At 42.5% G+C, this 24,659-nt stretch overlaps 1 protein-coding gene across 2 annotated transcripts in view; it reads left to right on the forward strand.

Moving 5' to 3' along the window:
- The window catches only part of ROCK1 (Rho associated coiled-coil containing protein kinase 1), a 185,600-nt gene that overhangs the window by 37,189 nt on the left and 123,752 nt on the right, over positions 1-24,659 (forward strand). For both annotated transcript variants that reach the window (XM_077810386.1, XM_077810387.1), the window contains exon 2: positions 24,486-24,567. In XM_077810386.1, coding sequence (XP_077666512.1) covers positions 24,486-24,567 — 82 coding nt within the window. The remainder of the gene's footprint in view (positions 1-24,485; positions 24,568-24,659) is intronic.

The following is a 24,659-nucleotide window of genomic DNA, read 5'->3' on the forward strand; positions in this document are numbered from 1 at the left end:
ACACTTCACTAAAATCTCATTAACAGGACTTAACCTATTGGTACTTTCACTTGGCCAACTTTTTCCTTTCTTTTTATGTTTTTGTTTCCTTTGCTCTCTGTATGTCTTCCATTTTTTAAAAGAAAAGCTTTGTAAACTCTTCAGGAGAAGGACTGTACTGGTGGTGTTTATATGTTGCTCTCTGCCAGAAACAATAAATAATATAATAGGGTAGCTTACAACAAATATATCCTGTTTCATTGCATCACAGGACGAATTCAGTGTTTCATTGTTTGATTTTTTTTTTTTCTTTTGGTAGCCTCTGGAGATGGTATAGTTCCTTTTTCTGATTTTCTGCAAGGTAAATGGTATCTTGTGGGAGCCCAGCATATTAGGTGATCTTTCTACAGATTCAGTTTACTGCTTGTTTCACAAGAAAGCTGTAACAAAGGTGACTGTGTTCTGTTCCTAGTTTATGGTTCAAGTCTGACATCTTGTATGGCATGTTGGACCTAAATTAATATAGTTAACGATGAAGTAGTTGAGCTGTTTTAGATGTTCTCACTGATCACATTCTTGAAAAGAGGTTGGAGTTCAAGGAAATTAAGTCAGGAGGTGGCAAGGTTCACAGTGTGGGCCTCATTTTAGTCAGCATTTAGTTTTTCAAACGTTATTGTTTGCAGGGACTCTTTGCACTGAGATTCTGACCTTCTGATTTGAGAGTCTAATTCAGAGGTGGGCAAACTATGGCCCACGGGCCACATCCGGCTGGCGGGACTGTCCTGCCTGGCCCTTGAGCTCCCGGCCAGGGAGGCTAGCCCACGGCCCCTCCCCCGCTATCCCCCCTTTCCCGCAGCTATGCTGCCACGCGGACAGGGCCGGCGGATTTGATAAGAGGCAGGAGGTCCTGGGGGGCGGTTGGGGGTGGCGGTGTGGATAGGGGTTAGGGCAGTCAGGGGACAGGGAGTGGGGGGGTGGGTGGGTTGGGGCAGGGGGTTCCCGAGAGGGGACAGTCAGGGGGTGGGAGGGGGTGGATCGGTCGGGTGTTCTGAGGGGGGCAGTCAGGGGATGGGAAGTGGGAGGGGACGGATAGGGGGCAGGGGCCAGGCTGTTTGGGGAGGCACAGCCCTCCCTACCCTGCCCTTCATACTGTTTTGCAACCCTAATGTGGCCCTTGGGCCAAAAAGTTTGCCCACTCCTGGTCTAATAAAAGCGATAGACCTGCTGTTTGAAGAGCAGATTTTTTTTCCAAAGACTCTTGAAACCTTGGAGAAATTGAAGACTACCAGATTCATAACTATGACTCAACCTCTGAGACAGTCATCTTTCTTTTTAGAGTGGCTTCTGTAAATTCCCGCTTGTGGCACCAGCATTGAGCTGCAGAATCTTCTAGAGAGCAGTGTCCATTAGGGCCACTCATCCCTTGCAGAGGGTACCAAAGGTATAAAGGGAGGGGGTGGCCCCAAACTTTCCTTAGTTCTTTTAACTCCCAAAGTTATAGCAACTTCAGATTGCATGCAGTGTCCTCAATGCATCCCTCATTGTTCTGTTTATTTTTTTTATCTGCCCTTTTACGGCTATTTTTATTTTAGTTGCAGTTAGTGCAGGTGTCCTTTTGGAAGAAGTGGTCATATGCCTCATATTGGAAGGTCAGTTTTATTGGCTCTCTTCCTCAAGGGCAGTGATTCTCAACCTGTTTACTATTGTGGGCCACATCCACACAAAATATAAATATATACTACCTTTATGGCCTTAGGATGTCACATGGATTGCAGCAGTGTGCTGATTGGGCTGCAAGTGGCCCGTGGTTTGCGAACCGCTACTCAGCGATTCCACTTCCTTCAGGAATCCAGAGTGTCCCACTCTGAAAAGTCTTTCAAGGGTCAGCAGAGGGCAAGGTGGTTTTTCTTTGGTCTCTGGGCTCTCAGCTGCTTCTCTGGGTTCAGTAAAGAAATTTGGGGAGTTTCTTGGTATTGTTTTTTTCTTTTGCTTGTTTGTTTTTTCCAGAGGATCTTGGATCCCACTTTTATTGTTCCAGAGTTCACTGTCATGGCCAAGAGTCAGATCAAAACCAGTCTTTTTCTCCGTGCCTTTTTAATAATTCATTTTAGGAGATCCTTCTGCAGGGTAAAATCAACTCCCATTTTAAAATAAAAATGATAGAAGTGGAACCTGAGTCTTAGAAGGGCAGAGTGGGGGCTTTAAAAAAAATTATTTTATTCTATTTTCTGTTGTTTTGCTCTCCCCAAAGAGATGTATATTCAGTACTCTTCGAGATTTAAAAAAAATTTGAAATTCCATATGACTTCTATGGGGAAACGTACCTCTTTAAAGTCTCAAAACTGGTCTGAGGCCCTTGATGTGTACCTCAGAAAGACAGAGGCATAGGAAGTGTCTCAGGTTCCAGTTGGGCAAAAATCACTGAGTACAAAGTGTTAATTTTCAGGCTGCCAGCAGCTTCAAGAATGTATATCAAGTACGTGAAAGTGGTGGCTGCCCATCTTCACCAGTAAGCCTTGGTAAAATTGGGCTCCATCCAGTGATCTCAATAATGATACAATCACATCAAGAGGTGATTCATGCTCTTGTGCAAATATGTTCCCTGCTCAACTCATTGCAGTTATGAGTGAATGTATGGGAGTCAGTCTAGGAGCCCTTCTGATTTCTGTAAGGACTTTCAGTGGATTGAGGAACATTAACTTGTCATCAGAAGAAATTTAGTGATGTCAGGAAAATGACTTTAACAGCAAAGTTTCAAACCAGTAGACCACAACCTGTTTTACCTTGGCTTGAGGCTGCAGATGTGTAATCTGCAAGGTTAAAAAGTCTTGTTTGCAACTTGACTGCGGATTCCTGAGATTAATCTGCTCTTCTGAGGGAGATTAAGAATACCCTAAATTTAAACTGCAGAGGATAAGATCAGCATGAATAGTCCCTGAAGAACTTTTTGGAGAGTTTGATCTTTTGCTGTATTAGCTTCATCTGGAAGTGGATCACTATGTTCTGGATTTGGTTGAAAGGGCTAGAGACCAAGCTAATTCTATCATTACTCTATTGAAACACATGAGCTTGGATAGAGCACTGGACTGGGATTTAGTAGACCTGGTTTGAATACCCTGGCTCTGCCACTGGCTTGCTGGGAGACCTTGGGTAAGTCACTTCCCTCCTCTGCCTCCATTTCTCCATCTGTAAAATGGAGATAATGATATTGACGTATGTAAAGTGTTGTGACATCTATTGATAAAAGATGCAATATAAAAAGCTAGATATTATTACAAAAATGATTTGGAGCCTAATGTAGTTGGTAACAGTCTCTGTAATGTCTGTTCTCCCAGTAGCTCTAGTTTAGACTTCTGAACTGCTACTAGGAACTCAGTTTTTGTATCTATAAAGCATAATTCCATGGATCATGTGGCATGCAACTCCTATTGCAGGGGTCACATTACTCTTGCTCTCCTTTCTCAGCATTTTATCCTACTAATCCCCGGCCCTGGCCCATCCTTTGTATTTTCCTGCACTGCAGATTTGTTTTTTCCCTTTGCAAAATAGCTGAAGAAAGAGCAGGCAAATAATAGCATCGTTACATGACTTCATCGGGGAAGAGAGTTAATGTTATTTCTTCCTCAGTCTCTGTCCAAGATCAGAAATCTCTTTAACTGAAGTGTGAGAGCTTTGACTTCTTGCTCCTCCTTTTCCTCCTCCTGATCTTTCATAAAATCTCTCTTCCTTTTTCACTGAGTTTTCTTTCAGCTTTTAAATCTTGAGTATATTCCGTTCGCCAGTCCTGACTTCCCTCACTTCTGTCTATCCCATCGTTAATTTTTTAAACTTTCCAGCTGTTTGACATCCTACAGCTGTTTGCATCGTTCTGTTGCCATCTTAAACTCAGTATTGCAAAAACCTGAATTACTCACATCTCTTTTCTCCAGTATGATCAGTAATACCTCTGTCGTCTTTTCTGCCCTCCCCACCCCCCGTGTTCAGTTATATTTAATTGTCACGTCTTCCAAATCCTCTTCTATCTCTACAGCATCTCTAAATGTTCTTACACCTATGGCAAAAACGGTTGTCTATACCATAATTAACTCTTTCACTTTACCTGCTTTCTACCACCTCAGTCCCCTTCAGTCTCTCTGAAACTTTGGGGTAAGCATACATTGCTGTCCCTCTTGGTCTAACTCTGAGGGAGGTCGCGCCTCCTTGCTGTCATGCCCTTAGCACTGCAATCAGTTAGGGGGAATTAGCAGTCTTCAAAGTTTAGGTTGCTTGATCCAGGCTGAGCAATAGTGAGTCTCTGAGCCCAGACCCTCAGTCAGGGCGGGGCAGAAAACAGTTGGGGGCTCTGGTCTGCAGTCAGGGCAGAGCAACAAGGGCTGTAAGCCCAGGCCCTCAGTCAGGGTAGGGCAGCAAATAGTTCGGGGGTCTCTGGCCTACAATCAGGGCAGATCAATAAAGCAGTCTAGGGGCTCAGGCAGGGATGAGCTCCAAAGAGTCTGGTGTCCTAGGTTGGTGGACAGTAGACTACCGCAAGCCTCCTGGCCTAAGGTGAGGAGGCTGCCATCCCAGGGGTAGGGTGGTAGGGGGACCTGGGCCAACCTGACTCCACTGGGTCCCAGCCCAGGGCCGTAACAGTGGTGGAGTAGTCCGCCACTGGGTCAGCGGGGATCTGCCTGAAACACACTGACCTAGTGTCACGCCAACAGTTAACCAGACTGTAGATTAGTTTCCCTGGGCTACTTCCTGCGTTCCCTTGGTTTAGTTCCTTTGTTATCAGGGTATCCTCCATCTCTCTTGGGTAGGTGGCCAGTTGCGGCCCCAGCAGCTTCTTGGCATCTCAGTTGGCCAACGGCACTGGGAGCTCTGGCCAGTCCTCAAGAGGCAGCCCTATCAGCTCCTTGGTCTGGTGGCAGCCCTGGGAACTCGGGCCAGTCCTCAGGCAGCAGCCCCGTTAGCTCCTCCTTGGCGTCCCGCTCCAGCAGCGGGAGAGGAGCGTATGTCTCCCTCAGCAGCTCCAGCCCAACTGAATGTAGGGCTCACCTTTAGTACTTTTGCTTCCTGTCCTGCCCCTTAGCTTCTGTGGGGCGGACATGGCTTTCCTAGCTCTGCAGCCCACAAGCTGGGTTGTGGTCCCTCCTGGTCTAACTCTGAGGGAGGCCATCCCTCCTCGCTACATTTGGCAAATCTTGTTTTGGTCCTTGAACTTTGGGATGCCTCCCTTTTTGATGCTTTTCATTGACTTTCATGTACATTTCAAATTTCTTGTCCTTACCATCAACACTCTGGCTAGTTCTGCTCTTGCATATATCTTTGTCCTCACTGCCTCCTTTTTTCTTTATACAAGTCTCTTCTGTTTACTCTTGATCCTTTTAAATTCTGTTTATAGTCTGCAAGTTCCTCCTTTGGTGTGTCAAATATCCATCTTTTCATGAAAAGAAAAGGAGTACTTGTGGCACCTTAGAGACTAACAAATTTATTTGAGCATAAGCTGTAGCTCACGAAAGCTTATGCCCAAATGACTTTGTTAGTCTCTAAGGTGCCACAAGTACTCCTTTTCTTTTTGCGAATGCAGACTTACACGGCTGCTACTCTGAAACCTGTCATCTTTTCATTCTAACCTTTCTTTGTGATTTCTAATTTTGCTTTCAGAAAGCCTACTAACCTTTTTCCGTACTGTTTGTTTTTAATATAACAGTTCATGGCTCTGAGGTCACTTCATCTAGTGCATGTGTGTGTATCTAAAATTTTGTATCTTGTTTCCGATATTATTGTGTAAGTGTGCATGGAGAAGAGAATAACTTCCTAAAACATTATCAACTCCTGGCAGTGTTTGCTAAGGATGTATCATTAAATGGAAGAGTCAAACCTGGACTCCTGCTGGTAGATTAAAATAATGAAAGATAAGACTTTACCCTCTCCAGCAGCTCCCTTGGTATTCTGAGATAGAACTTATCACTTTTTTATGAGAAGAATTTTCTGAATAGAGTTCATTGAAAGGAGTCCTTATGACCTAGATCAGAGAGCAGGTTTGGGTACATATGAAGATGTATTGTGGCACTGGAATACTATTTAAACTACCCTCAGCTATGTGGTAATGATGTACTCTAACAAAAGCCAGCTGGCTCTGTGAACAAAATTTTAAAATTTTTGTTGATATATTTTGTATTCATATATTCAAATAAATAATTATACATTTAAGTTTAACAAGATCAGAGTTTGCCATCACATAATATGTGTGTTTAAAAAAAACAAACAAACCAAAACCTAAACAAACTAACTGGGAAAGCAGTGGAAGCTAATGTTAGCTTCAGTTTCAAGATCTCTTATCCATCTTTTAGAAACATCTAGGAAAAGTTTACTGTAGATGAAAGAATATTATTGATCTCTGTAAAGTAATTGAACTTCATTATCTAGAATCAATATAGCAATAAACAAAGTAGTAAGTGACAAGTTTTCAGGACAATTTTACTTGAATGAAAAAATTCCTGAAAATTCACACAATACTCCTAAGTCATTCAAGCTTAGGAATTGACTTTCTATCTGTCTTACTTAGTCACATCAAAATATGGCTCTTAACTTGTCTTATATTGTTTTGTTTCATTTCTCTGTAATCACTTGTTGATCTTATCTAACTTTTTACAAGTAAAAATGTGCTGTGGAAGCTTAATGCGTCAAATTTGTTCACTGTGTGTCCGTCCATTCCCCATCTCCTCTCTTCCAACTCACTCCAAAAAAACCCCTAGCTTTCCGTTTGTCTGTGTCAGAGAATATGCTGTTCAGCCTTCCAAAATGAGAATTATCCATTCTAAAGGGTCAATTAGTTTAGAGCAAAATAACTTCCACCTTTGTGAGAGTTTTACATGCCAACATCCATACTGATATTTATTCAGTATATAAAATGCCTGATAAGAAAAAAGAAAATTGTAGTTGAATTGCTACCTCTGGTTCGCAGGGAAGGGTAAAGAGATGGATTAATTTGCCATGTAATCTGCCAGGTATATTGGCCTTTGTAAATTGGAAGGAAATCTGTGTCCTACAGATCATTTTAATAAATATTATGTTAGATATTAATGGAAAGTTTCTGAATGTGTTAGTAAATTAGGTCCCCTGTTGGGCAAGGACTAATATGCTGTAGCTGAGCCTTTTCTATGTTCATCTTTTATTTTTTAAGAGAGAGTGTGGTGGAGAATAGCTAACTGAAGGAGACTCAACCCTTCCCCTGCGCCCCCAGATTTGCTCTATTCCAAGTATATCCTGATTCTGAACGGCTTGTGGCATTAATCTGAAATTTAGAGGAACTGGAATCTTGGAGACATTCTGACTTAAGGGCTCACTTCTAAAGTTTGGTTAATCTCTGAATATTTTTACATGCACTTGTCAAAATATAGTTTAAAATATTAGACATATAGAGCGCTTATTATGCCTACCCAGAGGAGGAAGGGAATGATTCAAAAACTGTGCTTTTAGACTCCATAAAGCAGACTTATACATCATTTCTTTATTATCTTGATAACTTTACTGGTATTCTAAAAGCCAATAAAAAGCAGTCTGATCTTCTGTCTCCTCATTCTAACATGCTTTCTTCCTAAATAATACTCTGGGATTCTATTTTCTGTACCACTGCTTACCCTAATTGTGCACTCAAGCAATTTTTATTTAATTGTGCAATATCTTATATACTGTGGCCACTGGATATAGCCATTTTTGTCACTGAGTTGTATGAGAGTACCTGGTGTGGTTAAAAGAAAAGGAGTACTAGTGGCACCTTAGAGACTAAGCAATTTATTTGAGCATAAGCTTTCGTGAGCTACAGCTCACTTCATCGGATGCATTCAGTGGAAAATACAGTGAGGAGATTTATATACACACAGAACATGAAAAAATGGGTGTTATCCTACATACTGTAAGGAGAGTGATCACTTAAGATGAGCTATTACCAGCAGGAGGGCGGGGGGGAGGAAGAAAACCTTTTGTAATGATGATCAAGGTGGGCCATTTCCAGATCCGATGATGTAGCTCACGAAAGCTTATGCTCAAATAAGTTGGTTAGTCTCTAAGGTGCCACTAGTACTCCTTTTTCTTTTTGCTAATACAGATTAATAATGCTGCTACTCTAAAACCTGTTTGTGGTTAGCTCTCCATTGTCAGGAAGGGTAAAATATAAATATATACTACTACTTTTGATTAGCAGATTATGGTGTAAATTATAATTTTGATAAGGGAAAAAGTGTTTGATCAGTTATGTTTTTACCTATTTCTCTAAACCTTACGTGCCGACACCAAAGTGAGAAGAGATCAGCACTTGAAAGGGAGCATTTAGTAGTATTTATCTAGGTAAACAACTTCATTGCTGGAAGTCTCCCTTACTTGTATATTAGAACATTGCCTATTATGTTGGCCCATACTGTCTCATTGTTGTCTTATACTCTCTTATCTGTCCGTAAATATCTGTTGTCTTTTGTCTTGTACTTAAATTTTAAGTTTTTTGGGACATGGACCATCTTAATATTCTTCGTCTGGCACAATCGGGGATGGAAATGTCCATTATTCAGACATGTTTGTGCTATGGTAGTACTAATAAAAATGCAGTCAGTACTCTCAGAAACAAATAAGTGCAGCAGACTCTCCAGAGAAGGCGGGGAACTATGTCCACAAATCCAGCCCTGAGCGCCTGGTAAAAGAGGTAGATATCTCACAGAATTGTGAGAAATGTGTCTGACTTCACCTCTTTTGAACTAGCTGGGGGTGAATTCCAGAGTTCAGGGATACTTATGAAGAGCATATTGCTACTGTCTCCTTTTATTTTAAAATGAAGGAGGTGCAGTTTGATAGTATCCACTAATCACAACTGCAGCGGTATCCCAGGGATAGAGAGATGATGCCTCAAATACACTAGTCCTAAGCCATATAATATTTTGTGGGTCAAATGACCACCTTATATTCTTCAATGAGCAGCCAGAACATACTATAGAGCACTAGTGACATGTGTTCTGGGCACAAACTCCACATTCGCCAGTACCTTCAATTTCTAAATGGATGTGAAGTACTGAAAATCCCATAGTGTGTGCATCTACTAACTCTCCTAATAGCCCAATGTGCACACTCCGCTAAATGGGGAGGAGGGGGGAGGAGCCCTTTTCGAGCTCTACATGAGTCCTTGGCATAGGAAAGCAGTTGTCCAAAATTACCCTTTAGTACTTCTCTGGGAGTGGGGTACAAAGCTATTGATTTAATTCTTACTTGCTGGCTTTAACCATCTGGAAGTTCATGAGTCGAAAGCTCAATCTGTGACAAAGTATTTCTGACCTCTCTGATGTCTTAAGGGAATTGCTGACCTGAATTCAACCACAGATACTTATGTGCCTAATTCCCATTGAAATCAGTGTGAGTTAGGTGCCTAAATGCCTTTGTGACTCTGGACCTTAGTGTGTACTCTTGAGATCTCACTCTGCGGTCCTAGAGCAGACAGTTCAGTTCAAATCTATTTGATATTTTCCACAGTACAACACGAAATGTCCTCATGATGGAGAGAGCCCATGTCATTCACTGTGTGGAGACAGCCTCGACTAACTTGGTTGTCCACTACTTTGCAGTAAATTTTGCTGAGGGAAATGTAGGGGACCCTATTTGGAGGCAACAGTCCTTTTTTTTGCCTCCCATACAACTATGAGTTAAGACTTCAAAAAATGCTTTCCTTAGGGTCAGTCTACACTGGCAATGCTAACGCGCTACTGTGGCAGCTCTTTAACGTGCCTTGTGTGGTCGCGGTGCAGCCAGCGATCTAAAACAACCACCTCAATGCTGGGGCACTGTTTACACTGGCGCTTTACAGCGCTGCAACTTCCTGCACTCGGGGGGGTGTTTTCACACCCCTGAGCGAGAAAGTTGCAGCGCTGTTAATTGCCAGTGTAGACAAGCTCCTGGTTCGTCAGGATTGACATAAAGCCTCTCCGAGTTGTACTCAAGCTAACTTCTCTTTTGTTTCAGCTGTGGTGGGTCATCTGTAAATTGTGGATGTCTGTGGATAAAGCTTAGGTAAAGGACATATAGGGCCTATTCCAGTAGTTGAGGACAAAAAAAATAATTATATAGTTCTACTATTCGTATATTGGACTGTATTTCTGTTTCTGCTCTTTGTCACAGTGGTAACAACAGTATGTTTCTTCAGCATCTTTTAAAAAAAACATTTGGGTTCCATTGGTTTCTGGGGGTGGACTGTCAAACAGAATCTGCACATTAGAGAGACATCCCAAATTCAGTTTATAGGAGGCAGTGACTAGTCAGTAACAGACTGAGTAACAGTTTCCTCATTGAAACATTAAATCATGGGTGTAGCCAGATGTTTTGAGTTCAATAAGCAACTGCCTGTGAGAGTCTCACGGTTGTTATGATAGCTCAGAATTTCATGGTTCTCACAGAAGAATCAGTATCACGTGGATGGTAGTCACTGAATCCTGTTAACCTTTTGGCCTTTGATGCTATTCAAGTAACTGACTTTAACAGCTCATGAAGGGATTTAGTAGTGCAGTGGGGTGATTTGTACACTAACTTCAGTCCAATCTTAACTCCAGCCCAAGACTCTCATATATAGTGGACTCTCTTTGATCCACTATTTGGGTATAAAAACCACTTATAATGCAGATTTGATTCAAACAGAACAGCCACACAGATGTAAATTCCCTGGAGATTTATACTCTGTTGAATACCTGGCTGGAGCCAATGTGACAAAACTGGCTAACAAGTGTCATCCAACCAGGTTTGGAAATACATTGCAAAAAGAGATGGGGGGGAGGGCCTTAAATCTGCTCTGATCGTGGATTCTCGACATTTTACCTGCTCCTGTTGGATTAATTAGCATGAGCTGAAATCCATGAATTTTGTCTGCTGACATCACAACCTTCTGAAAGGTAATTGTAGGTGAAACCAGCAAAATAAAGACTTATTGTATGGATTGTTACTTATTCCTTATACCCAATTTTTCTTCCTGCTTTGTCTTCTCTTTCCTACAATCACTGTGCTCAAGTGCTCCAAAGCAAATGCCACATGCCTTCTGCCAGGCCACCGTAGACTTAGTACATAGCAGCATTATTTTATCATCTTGGCTTCTATAAAGTGGCCATTGATGGGATGGAGCTGCCATAACTGATTGACTATGCCTGGTCGTCACGGTCCATCTCACCAGTACAGGTATCCTCCCAAATCAGTCTCTTCCTGCCTGTCTGCAAACCCACCACTCGCCCCCCCCCCCCCCCATGCATGCTCTCCATTCACTTGCTGTTATAGGTCTTCCAACTCAACAATGTACTCACTTTTTCATTATTTCTTCTCCTTCCCATCTGCAGATTGCTGGGTTTCTCATCTTCATACAAGAGAAAACTAGACATTTTGACCTAGGGTCAATATTGTATGTTAGTTTCAGAAGTCATTAATTTTGGGGGGCTGGGTAGACACTTCACTTAAACATGCAATGGCAGTAGGCTCCAGAAAGATTTCACTCTCCTCTTCTCTACGACTGAGTAAATAGGCTGGTTTAAAGATAGTTTAAGCTTAAAGGTTAGTGTGTGTACAATTGTGCATTAGAGTAATGAGATTAAATGGAGCAATTAACACTCCAACAAATCCATCACCAGGCTGGTTTTTTTAAATATAAAGAAGCTTTGAAAAGTAAAACTTCAGATAACAGAAAAAAGGCTATGGTTGAGGGAATTATAACTTGGAAAGTTTCAGTTGTAGATTTCAAGACTTACTGTGCCCTCTGTCCAAAAAAGGAAAAGCTGCAAGGACATTTAAACTTGGGAAACAGCCAGTCAGCCTAAGGAATGCAACTGTTGTATGCCGCTAATTCCCACTAAATTTTTTTCTTATTTCTTTGAATGATAGATTAAAAAATAGTAAAATAAACAAAAAAACCTAAACAAAATATCACGGTGGTGAGTCTCAGAGCCTGGGTCAACTGACTAGGGCTCACGCTGAAAGGCTAAAATTTTGGGCTCGAGCTGGAGCCCAGGCTGTGCAACCTGGTGAGGCAGGAGGTTCTTGGAGCCTGGTGTCCAGCACAAGACCAAATATCTACATTGCTATTTTCAGTCCTGTGGCATGTGCCCAAGTTGGTTGACCTGGGCTCTGAAACTCACTGACACGTGTGTTCTTTGCTGTGTAGGTGTGCCCCAATCTAGTGGAATAAACTCGATGGTGTCTTCAGAGACCATGGATTTGTGGTTTAGTAGGCTCTCAAAGTGCTCCTTCCAGTGTTGTTTAATAGCTGCATTGTACTTGAGGAGGGTGTAACGGGGTTGGGTCTTTGGAGCTTGTACCATATATAGCTTTTGTTGCTTGAAAGATGTTTCTCATGTCATCCTGGTCTATGAAATCCTGGATCTCAGATGCCTTCTATTGCCACTACTTGTTTTTGATGTCACATAGCCTCCTTTGGACTTTGGCTTTAAGCAGGTGATAGGCCTCATGTTTTCATTTGTTAGAGGAATCTTTTTGCCAGTTACAAATGCGTTTCTTTTCTGTTGAATTAATGCTTGGAATTCCTCGTTGTCTTCGTCAAACCAGTTTTGATGCCAATGAGTGGAATATCCTATGGTTTCAGCACATGCATTGTGAATGGTGTTTTTAAGTTGATCCCAGTGCTCTTGAACGTCAGTGATGTTGTCAGGCAGGTTACTGTCAGGCAGGTTACTCAGACAGATGTTGCTGGAATGTCTCGCAACTGGCTTGGTCTTGAAGTGCTTTGACGTTGTACCACTTTCCCTTAGTCTTTGGGTGTTTGTGATGTGGTAGAGCGAGCTGCAGGTACATGACTGATCTTACTAATCGATGGCCTGTCCAACAGTGATCGGTACCGCTCATAGCTCGTGTTATATGGACATTGGTATAGTCTCAGGCTCTGACTATAACCTAGTTAAGGAAGTGCCAGTGTTTGGACCGAGGATGTTTCCAGGTGGTCTTAAATTCGTTACTGTGCCTAAAGATGGTATTTGTGATGAGCAGGTCATGCTCCACACATTTGCTGAGGGGTTTACATTTCCCACCCCTTCTTTGCCTGTTGTGCCTCTCCGGAGTTGGGAATCCCTTCCGACTCTGGCATTGAAATTTCCCAGGAGGATGAGTTTGTCTGCCTTAGGTGTGGCTGCGAGGACTGCATCAAGAGTTCTATAAAACTGCTCCTTATTGTCTTCCTCGTCTTTGAGTGTTGGGGCATGTGTGCTGATGACCATGGCATATTGGTTGTTGCTCAGCTTGAGCCGAAGAGTCACGTTGATCCCCACGGGAAGCTCCAAAAGCAGACTGGTGATCTTATTTTTGATGGCAAAGCCAGTCCCATGAATGTGTCTCTCTTCAGGTGGCTTTCCTTTCCAAAAGAAGGTGTAGCCATCTCCATCCTCTTTTAATTGGCCCTCATCGGCCCGACGAGTCTTGCTAAGAGCTGCAATGTCATTATAATCTTGCCAGTTCTCTGCCAATTATGGCAGTTCTTCTTTCTGGGAATTCACTATGCTGAGAGTCCATAAGGGTGTGGAAATTCCAGGTGGCGAAATTCATTGTCTTATTCTCTTGTTTCGGCCACTGAGTTGAGTGATCACGCTGGATATGGACATTCCACAATGCTCAGCAATGGACCATCTTGCTGATCTCCCATTTTTGAGGAAGTCCAGGATGCCATCACCCAGACAAAAAATCACAAGGCACCAGGTCCAGATGGCATCCCAGCTGAGGTTTTTAAAGATGGTGGAACAATGCTCCAGCACAGACTTTGCCAACTCCCTGACAAAATATGGACCTGTGAACAAATTCCCCCTGACTTAAGAACGCCAACATTGTTACAATATTCAAGAAAGGGGACAAATCTTTGTGCAGGAACTACAGAGGTATTGTTCTCCTCTCCATCACAGGGAAGATTCTTGCCCAGATCCTACTAAACTGTCTCTTCCCCCTTGCTGAGGAACTCCTCCCCGAATCAGTGTGGCTTCAGGCCATCCCAAGGCACAACTGACATGATCTTCATGGCACGACAGATTCAGGAGAAGTTCAGAGTGGAACACCAGGAACTGTTCATGGCATTCATTGACCTAACCAAGGCCTTTGACTCTATCAATCGTGATGCCCTATGGAAGGTGCTGTGTAGATTTGGCTGTCCACAGAAATTCATTTCCATCATCAGACTAGTCCATGATGGGATGACTGCCACCATTTAGTGCAACGGCTCAGAGGCTGAACCATTCGCACCTGTGTCAAGCAGGGCTGTGTCGTTGCTCCAACACTTTTTTCTCCATTTACCTTGCCATGATCCTGATTCTCATTCACAACCTCTTTCCTGACAGAATCGGGATTGAGTATCGTATGGATGGCCAACTCCTCAATCTTTGATGTCTCCAAACAAAATCCAAGATCATGAGAATTGGCATCACTCACCTTCAGTGTACAGGTGACTGTCATTCTTGCACACACAAAGGCAGACCTGCAAAGCACCCTAAATCTTTTTGCAAATGCCTATCACAGCCTGGGTGTCTCTCAACATCAGGAAAACCAAGGTACTCTACCAACCCTCACCTGCACAAACTACTCTTCGTACTCCAGAAATCACCATCAGCGAAGAACCCCTGGAAAATGTGGACCATTTTCCGTAACTTGGCAGCCACCTTTCCCAAACAGCCAGCATTGACACCAACATTGAATACAGGATCCACTGTGCCAGCACATCGTTGAAAGACCACTCAAAAGAGTCTTCAATTATAGGGATCTACAAACAGGTACCAAGATCTTAGTTTACAAGGCAGTTGTCATCCCCACCCTTCTCTATGGGTGTGAGACCTGGGTAACCTACAGATGGCATGTCAAGCAGCTGGAGTGGTTCCAGCAGCGTTACTTCAGGAGGATTCTCAGGATCAGCTTGAAAGACTGACACACTACATCAGCATTCTCTCTGCAGCCAACGTCAGCAGTATAGAAGTACAAGTCATGAAATACCAACTCCACTGGGCTGGCCACTGTGTACGTATGCCTGACACTCGCCTCCCGAAGCAAGTACTCTTCTCTCAGTTAAGTCAGGGAAGAAGGGCAGCTGAAGCATTTCAAAGACCTACTGAAAGTACATCTTAAAAAGGGAGGCATGAACCCAACAAACTGGGAGGACTTGGCACGGAACAGAACACAGTGGCGCCACACCATACACCAAGCCACAGCTCACTTTGAGGACAACAGATGTGCTCATGAGACAGAGAAGCAACCGAAGAGGAAAGAGAGGGCGCAACAGTCCAGCCAACAACTATGTCTCCAAGATTACACCTGTCACTTCTGTGGGAAAATCTGCAGGGCAAGAACTGGGCTCCTCAGCCACTTAAAAACTCACCAATGAACCCCCTTGGCAGACATCATCCTCACATTGAGGGATAGCCGAAGAGAGACCCCAATCTAGTGGGAATCAGGAAAAGGATTAGACATTTTATATAATGAAAATATCCACGTTTACATTAGATGAGATTAAAACAAATAGAATTTTCATGCTCCAGGGCATAAATCAAATTCGGAGTCAAGAAGGTGTGAATGTAAAATAATGGGGGAGGGAAGAGGTTGTGGTTCTTGGTCTTTAGACAGTTTGAAGAAAATTTTTACCTGCAGGTGGAAAAATGAAGAGAGCTCTTCATTGTAGTGAATATAACTTATACATTTTGAATGTTACTCTTTTCCAAGTTGAAAATTTTGCAAAATTTAAAGCAGCAATAGCAGTGATGAGTATACTTTCACATTTGAAAATATATCTGCCTGACTCAAAACCATAAGGGAAAAGTAGTCTGTTAAATCAAGATTAATTCTTGCTTAGCAGACTTTCAAATGCTGCTAAACAACTTTGATAATTAGCTTAGTAGAAAATTCTTATAAGTAAGCATGATTGTTTGCCACATCAAAAAATTGGAAAAATCATTATATCAAAATAATGCAAAAGCTTCAATTGTATCTGAAAATCCCCCAAAGCCATAATACATATTTTTCAAAAATATATTAAGTGTTTTCTGTGTGGAAAAAGATTCTGAAAACTACCCAGAACATTGTATTGATAGAATTCTGAAAAAATTATACGAGTTATTACTTTGATAAAGCCAGTAACGTATTCTTAAATTATGGAGTTTTCAAAGTATTTTGTCAACTCCAAACACATTTTTTATAAAGAAAAGGAATATGCTGTAAAGCACTATATGATAAGAGTTAAGAAGACAGTGCTTCATCATGCGGTCCTAGGTTTAGAAACATTTTTTTCTAGACTATTTAGTCCAATGACAGAAGAATCTGTAGAATGTGCAAATGGAATTACACAAAATATGAATATAATCTGGATGAATGAAAATGATACCAATCACAATGTTGTTGAGATTGTTTTGCAAAAATAGTCTTATTTGGATGGGGGGAGTAGATGCTCAAGTTAATACAGCTGAACTATATTAGAAATTGGCAGAAGGGGTAGAATAATTAGGGTAAGGTATTTCAGGTAACTAAAGAGAAACACAACTATCATATCTTCCTGAAAGCTTAATTTTATTTTACAAAACCTGAAGAAATGTGTGATACTAAAACAAGCATTAAGAAATAAACCTAATAGCAGAAGGAAAGAATTTAGAGCAGGGATGGGCAAACTTTTTGTCTGAGGGCCACATCTCGGTATGGAAATTGTATAGCAGGCCATGAACGCTCACAAAATTGGGGATAGGGGTGCAGGAGGGGGTGTGGGCTCCGGCTGGGGGTGTGGGGCTCTGGGGTTGGGCCAGGAATGAGGAGCTCAGGGTGAGGGAGGGGGCTCCAGGCTGGGACAGGAGGTTGGGGCAGGGGATGAGTGCTCCGGCTCGGGTGGGGGGTGGGGAGTGGGGGGCAGGCTCTGGGGTGGGGCTGGGGATGAGGGGTTTGGAGGACAGGAGGGGGATCCAGGCTGGGACTGAGTGGTTTGGAGGGTGGGAGGGAGATCCGGGCTGGGGCAGGGGGCTGGAGTGCAGGGGGTGAGGGCTAGATTTACAAAAAGAACCAAACAGTGGGAGAAAAGGACTTTGACACTGGACAAACCATGATCAGATTAAATTAGGGATGGATCAGAACATAAAGGTAGCAGCTGAGGGAATTGCCTATGAGATGGTCAGGCCAATCAACATAGAGGTAGTATAGAGTCATTACAGTGACTCCAAAATTGAGGCTGTATTTAGCTTCTTCCACCACCACACATGTCGCTCTTGGGGAAGCACTTTTGGACCACTCCAAAGTTTCAAAAATGTAAATGGAATATATGATTTCCATTAGACCTGTGACAAACTGTCTTCCCTACTAGTCATGCAAAGCTAGTTTAAAGTTGAAAGGTGGGCTAGGGGCTGTGCAACTACTGGTAATGGTGCATCACTGCTTTCTTATATGGAAGAGTACATGAGCACTGGATGTCTTTAGAAAAAGAGGTATCTATTTGTTTAATTTAGAGGGAAGTTAGATAGCAAAAATGACTGGAAAGATTAGAAAGAAAGAGGGAAACTATAATGCAGAGAGAGATGTGTACCTTTGTGCAGCCAATCCTGGTCCTGGCTGGGAATAAGGAATGACAGAGCTCATGCCCTACTTCCCATTCACTTTCTTTCAGGTATAACTACTAATATACCATAGCAGTTCCACTCTCCCCAATCTCCATATTCGTTGTTTCAACTGATTTGCTAAAAGGCATTTTTCACTTCTGGTGCAGTGGTCTCAAACTTGTTTACTGGCGACCCCTTTCACATTGCAAGCCTCTGAGTGAGACCCCCCTTAATAAATTAAACACACTTTTTAATATATTTAACACCATTATAAATGCTGTAGGCAAGCGTGGTTTTGGGTGGAGGTTGGCAGCTCGTGACCCCTCCTATGTAATGACCTCACGACCCCCTGAGGGGGTCCTGACCCCCAGTTTGAGAACCCCTGTTCTGGTGCTCATATACTTCTTCCCTGTTCACTCTCCTGTTGGTGTAACTGTGTAATTGCCAGAGTTCGAGTATCCTCTCATCATTCCATTCATGAACAGCCTGTGGAGTTTGCAAGCTCTGCCATCTGAGCTAATAGGTTTTAAGCAAGCTTTATGAAAATAGAAAAATAGAACAAATCTACCTCATGTTTTCACATACTAGTACCTCATATATTAAATACTTAAAATCATAGGGTTAGAAGGTCATCTTGTCTAACCCTCTATCAAGATGCAGGATTTGTTGTGTCTAAACCATTCAAGATAGATGGCTATCCAGCCTCTTTTTGAAAACTTCTAGGGAAGGTGCTTCCACAACCTCCCTAGGTAGTCTCTTTCATTGTCCTACTGTTCTTACAGTTAGGAAGTTTTTCCTGAGATTTAATCTATATCTGCCATGCTGTAGTTTGAACCTATTGCCTCTTGTGCTGCCCTCTATGGCAGAGGTGGGCAAACTACGGCCCGCGGGCTTTTTTTGCAACCGCATTGCATTGTTGATTTATGTTGAGGTTATGATCCACCACAACTCCCAGATCCTTCTTCACGGTGCTGCTGCAAAGCCGGTTATAGCCTAGTCTGTATTTGTGCATTTGGATTTTCTTCCCTCATGTAGCACCTTTCATTTTGTTTATAGCTCAGTTCTCCAATTTATCGAGATCTCTTTGAATTTTAGCTCTATCCTGAAAAGTGTTGTCAACTTTCCCCAGATTTGTGTCCTCTGCAGATTTGATGACTATGCTCTCTATTGCTATGTTCAGGTCATTAATAAAGATATTAAACAACACTGGACCCAGAACAGATCCCTGTGGAACCCCACTTGAGACCTCCCTCCAATCTGACATCATTTCATTAATAGTTACTCTTTCTTTGTCTCAGAGTAGCAGCCGTGTTAGTCTGTATCTGCAAAAAGAAAAGGAGGACTTGTGGCACCTTAGAGACTAACAAATTTATTTGAGCATAAGCTTTCGTGAGCTACAGCTCACTTCATCAGATGCATTCAGTAGAAAGTAGTGCGGAGATTTATATACACAGAGAACATGAAACAAATAAATTTCTTAGTCTCTAAGGTGCCACAAGTCCTCCTTTTCTTTGTTTGTCGTTTTTTAACCAATTACATATCCTCTTAATTGTAGTTCTGCTGAGCCCACATTTCTCCATCTTACTTATCAGGATGTCATGTGGGACAGTGCCAAAAGCCTTGCTGAAGTCCAAGTATATTATGTCCACCACATTCCCCCTATCCACCAAACCAGTTACCCTGTCAAAGAAGGAAATCAAGCTGGTTTGGTGTGATTTCTTCTTAATAAATCTGTGCTGGCTGCTAGTGATTACCCTTTCATCCTCCAGGTATTCACAATTTAAACGTTTTATATATTGGTCTAGTAGCTTCCCAGGTATCGAGGTCAGGCTGACTGGTCTATAGTTCCTTGCTCCTCCTTTTTCCCCTTTTAAAAGATTAGTAGACTTTTAAATATTTTAATTAATCAGGAGGTAATGAGGATTTCACACAGGAGTAATTTTTAAAAAAAATGAGTTAATACCTATTTATTCTGAATACCCCAACCCTTAGCCTAGGTAGAGGGGGAAATCAGCACAAAAATCCAGCCTTAACTCATTTTTTTCTTTTCTCTGCAGTTCGCCTTTAAAACAATATTAAAATTCTTTTAAAAAAGTTTGAAATCCTATATCCTCTTTTCTTTTGAATGAGCTGGGGCAGAGTAGATTCCACTCTCAGGACTTCAGCAATGGGTCCCTGGATACTGAAGGCCTGCTTCTTTTTCCCCAGCAAAGCATGTTTAAATAGGAATCTCTTGGGCTGATGACAACTTTATTAAACACTCTTTTTTGCCTGACTTTCAAATTTATTTTTAAACTGAACTTCAGATTGTTGAATAGCTTGACATGGTTCAGTATCAATTTAGCCATCCTTCATAGCTGATCTTTGATAGAGAGGGTGCCTCCAAGTAAAACAGTGATGATCTGAGAAGTGTTTATGGACTACTATGAACCCAGTTGTGTTTTTGGATTAATTCTGTATTTGACTCTGTTCACATATACTGTGTATGACTGATCTGTGTTTAAAATCCACTCTCACCTACGATAGTTGTGGACTTCTTATGGATTGTGTCTCACCCTTATTTTTTAAACGAACCTCAAATATATATACATTTTGAGATTCTTATTGCGCTAGACATACTGTACATCTTAATATTTAGAAAAGGAAAAAGTGAGAGGAAAATTTAGAGTCCTGCAAATATTCTAATTTGGCACAGATGATCATATGCAATATTTTAGCATTGTGTTTTTTAAAAGAAAGGGCTAAATTGTGGCTTTTCTGCAAGCCCTGAGCTAGATGAAGCAAGCATATAGTTGTACTACCCCAGGAGCAGACAAAGAACCTGATTCTAAATCAGAGTCACAATCTGGTTCTTAGTGTCCCCCCCCACCACTCGTGGGAGAAGTATTTTGTGCTGGTATGACTAAAGCAGGTTACTTCACCCAGAGTGTTTGGGGGTGGAGGGCAGAGTGACATGAAGGGTCTGCACACTCCTCGTTCCTGACCACCCGTTCCCTGTACAACTGTGGTGTGCGGGGGAGAGGGGATAGTAGCAGCTGAGCAGAGGTTGCTCTCCTTCACCTTCTGTTCCCCACAATGTGTGGGTAGCTAGTCCATTGGAGTAATAGTTTATCTTGTGCTCCGTTGCTTAGGCACATTAGCTAGATCACAATGTGGCCCGGGATTATCCTCTTCTTTTGTTAACACCATCCGGTTTAAATGGATTGTTTTCCTTTTTATTCAATTTTCCAGGCAAAGTCTGGAAAATGTAATTTTCATTAGTTTAGTTAACCATTTTTTTTGTAAGTTTTTTCACATTTTCATGCTGTGTACCTTCATTACCATTTCTCTTTGGGGTGTAAATTGTTTGACTTCTTGTCTTTCCTCCAAACTATTGATCCATAAAAATAGTTAGTCTACTCTATTATCCAGTTATTGATCATTTATCTTTTTGATCACTACTCCAGGGCCAAAAGGAGTACTGGTCCTGAAAGCCTCTCATTCTTTACAGTAGAAGAGAATCACAGGAGAAGTATAAATATTAACTTTTTTCTTTAAGTTTTGTGAAAATATTGAGACATTCTACTTAGTTGTTTATTATTTATATTACAGTAGTGCCTAGGAGCCCCAAACAATACTGAGACTCCATTGTGTTAGGTCCTGTACAAATGACTAACGTTCAGCAGCAGTTTTTAATTTTTTTAAAAAAAGTAATGAATTTAACAAGCGTGATAACATCCATGTTTTAAAGTCAGGTTATTCTGATTACCTCTTATCTTTATTCCCATTACCATCACTAAATTTAATTCTGGTGTAATTTTTAACACTCATCACTCAAACCTCTGAAGTTAAAGATTGACACTTTGTCATTCAAAAGTATGGATTCCAAGCTTCTCCATAACTTGCATTCAGATGGCGTTGATTCTAGCTCTGAAATTTTTTGAGATGGAGGACAGTAAAAATCTAGGTTGAAATTGAAAGTGCAGGGAAAGTGTTTTGTTTTTGTCTTTTTTGTTTTTTATCAGAAAGATTTGATTTTGTTTGTGCTGTGTAATGGAATGCTTTTCAAATGGTGTATGTATACCATAGCATTTCTTTTCCAGCCATGCAAGTTTGTGGGATATTGATCCGTTGGATCAGTAGTGTGGGTTTATTTTAAGGTATTGGTCAAAGACTTAATCTAGAAAGTCTCAGACCTTGCACTAGCACAAGTCACTCTCTAATTTATTTTTGAAGTTGCCACTTAAACATTATCTGACTGCAAAAGAAGGTTTTCCAACACAATTTTAACTGAATTTTCTGAGGTTTAGTCATCCAGAACACTTGATGGGCCTTTATTAGCTAGGTGCCATTTGTTCTTGGGAGGTGAAGAGTTTGTTTTATTACCAGAGATGTAGGGCACAACCATGTGAGGTGCTGTATGCTTCCTGTGAAGTTTAAGAGCACACTCAGCTCCTAATGGAAAAGCCACACGGTACTTCATAGGACCTGCAAAGTATCTTGTATGCATTTACGCTTGTTCTTGAGTATCTTAAGGTTTGTCTAGAATCTAGACCAGGGGTTGGCAACCTATGGCACGCACGCGAGCTGATTTTTAATGGCATGCTGCGGCCTGCTGGGTCCCAGCCGCCGGCCCCGCTCAGCCGGCTGTCGAACCCAGGCCGGCAGCCGGGACTCCGGCAGACAGCAGTGTGCCATTAAAAATCATGCCCACCCCGGCCCGCTCTTCTTCACCGGGGCAGGGTGAAGAAGCTTTGTCCTGCCGGCTGCTGCTGCAGGGCAGGCAAGCTCCCCCCTCCCCCGCCTCTTCCCCCAGCGTGCTGGGTTCCTGGCCCCCTTCCTCCTCTCCCTCCCTGCCACCCATCAGCTGATGGTCCCTGTGAGGGAAGGGGAGAAGTGGAGTCGCAGGGCGTGTGCTACTCTGGGAAGGAGGCGGAGAAGCTGGGGATGGGGCATTGGGGAAGGGGGGTGGAATCAGGGCATATCCCCTCCAGCCCCCTGCCATGAGCCGTTCTGGGCAGGGGGCTGGGAGCACCCACACCCCCCAGCCCTCTGCCCTGACCCCTTCACTCCCCCCCACGACCCCAGCCCTGACTCCAGCCCCCCCACACCCCATGCCCTGACTCTTGCACCCCCCACATTCCCACCCCCACCCTGAGCACCAAACGGGAGCTACTGCACCCCCCCCACATTCCCACCTGCACCCCTTGCACCAATTGGGAGCTGCCCAGGTAAGCACTCCACACCCAAACCTCCTGCCCCAACCCTGAGCCTGCTCCTGGCCAGACCTTATACCCCAACCCCCAGCCTGCTCCTTTACCCCCAGTCCTGTGCTGGGTGCACTCCCACCCTCAGCGCAGTGCAGAGAGAGAGGAAGAAAATGGGCTAGAACCAGGGAGAAGGTAGGTACCCACTCTATGTGGGCAGGGCCGCGATCGCAGACCGGCAGCGGGCTGAGCGGGGCCGGCAGCAGGGACCCTGGCTGGCAGGAGCCAGCGGACGGAACCCCAGACCGGCAGCGGGCTGAGCCGCTCAGCCCGCTGTCGGTCTGGGGTCCCGGCTGCCGGCCCCGCTCAGCCTGCTGTCGGTCTGGGGTTCTGGCTGCCAGCCCCTTGCCAGCCGGGGTCCCGGCCGCAGGCCCCGCTCAGTCTTCTGTCTGCCTAGATGAATGGAACCCCAGGCTGGCAGCGGGCTGAGTGGGCTGGCGGCGTAAGATCAGCATTTTAATTTAATTTTAAATGAAGCTTCTTAAACATTTTGAACACCTTGTTTACTTTACATACGACAATAGTTTAGTTATATACTATATAGACTTAGAGCGAGAGCTTCTAAAAAACGTTAAAATGTATTACTGGCACGCGAAACCTTAAATTAAAGTGAATAAATGAAAACTCGGCATACCACTTCTGAAAGATTGCCGACCCCTGATCTAGACTCTAGATGAACAGTTAGTAAGCGGCAAGTTAGGGTGTAAATATACAGTGTACTAGTGTGCAAAGCATTTACTTTTCATGAGGACCTTGCTACTGTGCACTGAAAGTTCCCTAATGTGCTTTGATCTATTCCACTTTGAAATTGAAATAGTTTCCTATGCACTAGGGAACTTTTAGTATGCGATAATAAGGCCCATATGGACAGTTAGTGCGTGGCACACTTGTGTGCTGTACATTTACACCCCAGCGTGTCACTCACTGTTTATCAAGACAAACCCTAATAGTTTGCAGTTTTGTAGTAGCTAGAGAACCCATGGTGGGCTGTTTCTGATCCTGTGCTCGGCTTTGTTGCAGCAAAACACTTGTACATAAAGTAACTCACATGTTTACGAGTAGTCCCATTAAGTTCCATGAGACTATACACGTGCATGAAGTGACATATGTGTTTGCTGGATGAAGTCACTGCTGCGTAAATTTGAAAAATAATCTTAATTAAAATAAAAAATAAAAAGAACCTAATGCTGGAACTCAACTTGAAGCTTGGCCTTAAATTAACATCACGCTCTTCTCTCTCTCACAATTACCCTCTAACTCTTACAGGGCCTTCTTGCTATCTTCTACTTCTTGCTATCTGATGTACTTTTTAGTCTTTGGCAGCAGTGCGCTTTAGTCCACATCAAAATTATATTTTCTCCACTTTCTAGAATGAAACACAGTAATAAAGTACAAGAAGAATACTTGAGAAATGGCATGCTTTTTTCTTTTAAAACATATGAGTTAATTATGTTTGTCCATCCTTTTCTGTTTTTTCTTTTATGGGATGCATGGAGGCTGTTGTAGACATGCTTTCTGGTGAAAGAAGTGGAATAAAAGCTGAATCACAGTGTATTGCCTTTAAATATATTTAAATTTGCTAATTGCATAATAATCTTCATTCTGTTAATGTGGGAATTTGGCAAAGGTAATTGTTTGTCTTGTCTCTATGATTAATCTAATTAATTATGTTTCAAAAGGATATATAATTTTGTTTGTGCTTTTCTTTGTTCAGGATGGATTAGATGCTTTGGTGTATGATTTGGATTTTCCTGCCTTAAGAAAAAACAAAAATATAGACAACTTTTTAAACAGATGTAAGTATTTAATATTTTTATTATAATATTAAATAACAAGTTATAACTAAATATAAATAGTTATTAATAACTAGGATCTAGATTTTCAAAAG

This window comes from Eretmochelys imbricata, chromosome 2, assembly GCF_965152235.1.
Source record: "Eretmochelys imbricata isolate rEreImb1 chromosome 2, rEreImb1.hap1, whole genome shotgun sequence".
NCBI classification, from domain to species: Eukaryota; Metazoa; Chordata; order Testudines; family Cheloniidae; genus Eretmochelys; species Eretmochelys imbricata.